Genomic DNA, 3400 nt, shown 5'->3' with positions numbered 1-3400 from the left:
TTCGATTCCGGTCAAGGGCATGTACCTTGGTTGCGGGCACATACCCAGTGGGGAGTGTGCAGGAGGCAGCTGATCGATGTTTCTCTCTCATCAATGTTTCTAACGATCCCTCTCCCTTCCTCTCTGTAAAAAATCAATAAAATATATATTTTTTAAAAAAGACTCCCAGGTGATTCTAATGTGCAGCCAAGGTTGAGAACCACTGTTAAACAGGATTAACTCCTTGCCAGAGCAGACAGGGAGTAGTTCTGTCAACAGATAGGTTAAATATTTGTTTAAATATCAGTTCTGGGTATTTCCAGAACCTTGTGGTATAACTTCAGCTATTGAGGCGCTTTTCACATTCTTAAAGGAAATCATCTTTTTTAAATGGTAAAACAAGAGGACGTTGCCCCTTCCATAGATCGTCTTGCACGTTAAAATATCAAATTCATGGAAGCGATCAACAAATGTTTCTCATTGTTTCATTGCATATTTTAATGTGAAAAATGATTTTTAAGAAAGCTGGTTTTCTGATATTTCAGTATATATTACGCCTTTATCTAAAGTGTCCTCCTTTGGCAGATACTATCATTTTACACACGAGGAAATTTATTTCGTGTCTAGTGGAGCCCCTCGTTTTACGCTGTGATAACTGAGGTTCGAGCTGCACCTGACTTACGGACGTTGCAGGGTTAATCATTTCAGAACCAGAGCGCACATGACTAATTCCTTGTCCGGTGCTGCGCCTTCCCACGCCAAGATTTCTTGGACACCAAGATTCTCGAATAGGATATTGATTCTGTACTGTGGATGCATTTAAAGATTCATATTATTGGGAGCTTTTCTTTGTGTGTTTTCACCCCTTACTTATTGTACTTCAGTTGCTGTACAGTGAAGGCTTTCCTGGTCTCATTTGGACTCTTTTTCCACTTGCCTCACACGGGAGGTGCCCAGCACTGCCCCAGAGGAACTCTGCCACCTGGACATGCTCCCTGCCGGAAGGGCTGTGCGTTGGTGTTAGGCACTGAAGTATTTATTTTGTTTGTTTTTGTTAATCCTCACCTGAGGTTATTTTTCCATTGGTTTTTAGAGAGAGTGGGAGAGAGTGGGAAAGACAGAGAGAAACATCGATGTGTCTGAAACACATCGACTGGTTGCCTCCTGCACCGGCCCCTACCAGGAGCCTGCAACCTAGGTACATGTCCTTGACCGGAATCCAACCTGGAACCCTTCAGTCCGCAGGCTGACGCTCTATCCATTGAGCCAAACTGGCTAGGGCGGCACTGAAGTCAGTTTTTTAAAGTCTGCACTACCTTGCCAAACAGGAAACGTATTTTAGATCTTATTTCACTAGCTGGTTGACTTGCAAGCTCTGCTTTCCAAGTCACTCCTCTCTCTCACTCGGTGCAGTTTTCTAAAAAGTTGTGAAAAATACATAATGTTCATGTCATGAGGGGAGCTGACTGGCTAAGAAAAACTTGTAATGATACTGTAAATTGAATAGTCACTGTTTTAAGCAGGCAGACGCAGGTATCTTCCTCCCGAGGACACCACCCCTGATGAAATACACGGGGTGCAGTCTTCCACGCGGTGTTTAGGCTCTTCAGAAACTTCTCCCGTTGGTGCTGCTCAGTTATTCATTGTCCTTAGCTTCTAAGTATCTTAGAGCTAGCAGTGAAGGAGTTACTCAGTCACAGCACCGATGGTTAGGATAGAGAGCGTTCTGAGACTCCCCAGTCCATGGGTGAACACAGATTTAGTAAGGCCTTAGCCATGCTTTCAGCACTGAAACGCTTCCATCAACACTTCTCAGTGAGCGACCTTGTCCTAATTTGCAACGTTCGCCAAAGTATACAGCTTTTCCTTTCCCAATTGATCTTTTAAAGTGAATGTTGGTACAGATGGACAGCTATGGACAGGTACCAGCATACATAGATAGGGCAGGGTTTTCCCAGGACACTAACACAGAACAGGTAGGACATCCTAAAGGAAAAATATGTTTGCCATGATTTGAGGGTCAGTGTGTGTTTATTATTATTTCAAGTAGAGGCCTGGTGCACAAAATTTGTGCACTCACGGGGGGCCCTCAGCTCGGCCTGCACCCTCTCGCAGTCCAGGAGCCCTCGGAGAATGTCTGCCTGCCACGGAGGCGGGAGAGGCTCCCACCACCACCGCTGAGCTCACCAACTGTGAGCCTGGCTTCTGGCTGAGCGGCATGCCCCCTGTGGGAGCACACTGACCACGAGGGGGCAGCTCCTGCATTGAGCGTCTGCCCCCTGGTGATCAGTGCGCATCATAGCAACCGGTCATTCCGCCATTCAGTCAATTTGCATAATAGCCTTTTATTATATAGGATGTGGAATTTATGAGGAGGAAGAGATAAGAGTATTGAAAGAATAAACTGGTAGGTAAATTAAGTCAGCTGATCCACTTGGGAGTAAAGGAAGAAGGAGAAAGGTGACACTACACCAACAGAACTGGCTGGTGGTGGGTGAGGTCTGTCTTTGGGCGATACGGGAAGGACTGTGTATGGGAAATGCTGTAGCAAGTTCACTGTCCCACCTTCCTGGTGACCCTAGTTAGCGGTCCTCTTCCCGGACCCCTGTTCTGGAACTGCATGAGTGCAATCTTGCCCACAGCTTCCATCGGACTAAATGAAGAACAGAAAGGATATCAGAAAGTGGCCTTTGACTTTGCAGCCCGGGAGATGGCTCCCCATATGGCAGAGTGGGACCAGAAGGTAGGAGTTTTCCTTGTGGCCCGATGTTCCAACAATTGCCTTCTCTTCCTCGGCTTGTAGTCCTAAGCGTTAGGTGTTTAATCCCCACCTGTGCGTGTGAGTACTGGTAACGACGTGATTCCTTTCCTTGAGGCACCCTCCTCATCTCGCAGATACCTGTTTTGTTTTGTTCAGTTTACACTGTGCAAAGATTCAGACCACTTCTAAAACCAAGGCAGTTGTAGATAATGAAAGAAACGTTAACGCCGGAAAACCGGTTCTCGCAGAAGGCATTTTAGCTGATACCCCTGCAGAGATGACAGATGGGCATACTAAGTGGAGAGAATCCCCCAAACTCAACCATCTTAACCCCTCCGTGAGCCCTGTAAAGAAAAGTCCACCCGTGGCTCACTCCCTGCTGACCCCCTCTCTCTCGTACATAGGAACTGTTCCCCGTGGACATGATGCGGAAGGCAGCCCAGCTAGGCTTTGGTGGGGTCTACGTACGCACGGACGTCGGTGGGTCTGGACTGTCCCGGCTCGATGCCTCTGTCATCTTTGAAGCCTTGGCGACGGGCTGCACCAGCACCACCGCCTACATAAGCATCCACAAGTGAGTGCCCGCACCTGAAAAGCACAGCGAGGTCTCACCTGGGTTGACTAGGAAGTTTCCGATAAACAGGGAAAAGGTTTATCTTT

The 3400-nt window shown here is 47.3% G+C and overlaps 1 protein-coding gene across 1 annotated transcript in view; it reads left to right on the top strand.

Annotated features, from left to right (window-relative positions):
• Positions 1-3400, top strand: part of ACAD8 (acyl-CoA dehydrogenase family, member 8) — a 14409-nt gene that overhangs the window by 4296 nt on the left and 6713 nt on the right. Inside the window, exons 2-3 of the mRNA XM_005880392.2 lie at positions 2622-2722; positions 3145-3314. Coding sequence (XP_005880454.1) covers positions 2622-2722; positions 3145-3314 — 271 coding nt within the window. The remainder of the gene's footprint in view (positions 1-2621; positions 2723-3144; positions 3315-3400) is intronic.

The sequence above is a fragment of the Myotis brandtii genome, unplaced genomic scaffold (genome assembly GCF_000412655.1).
Source record: "Myotis brandtii unplaced genomic scaffold, ASM41265v1 scaffold636, whole genome shotgun sequence".
Taxonomy (NCBI): Eukaryota; Metazoa; Chordata; class Mammalia; order Chiroptera; family Vespertilionidae; genus Myotis; species Myotis brandtii.
The sequence above is the reverse complement of the archived record's forward strand: the minus strand, read 5'-3'. Positions and strand labels throughout refer to the sequence as shown.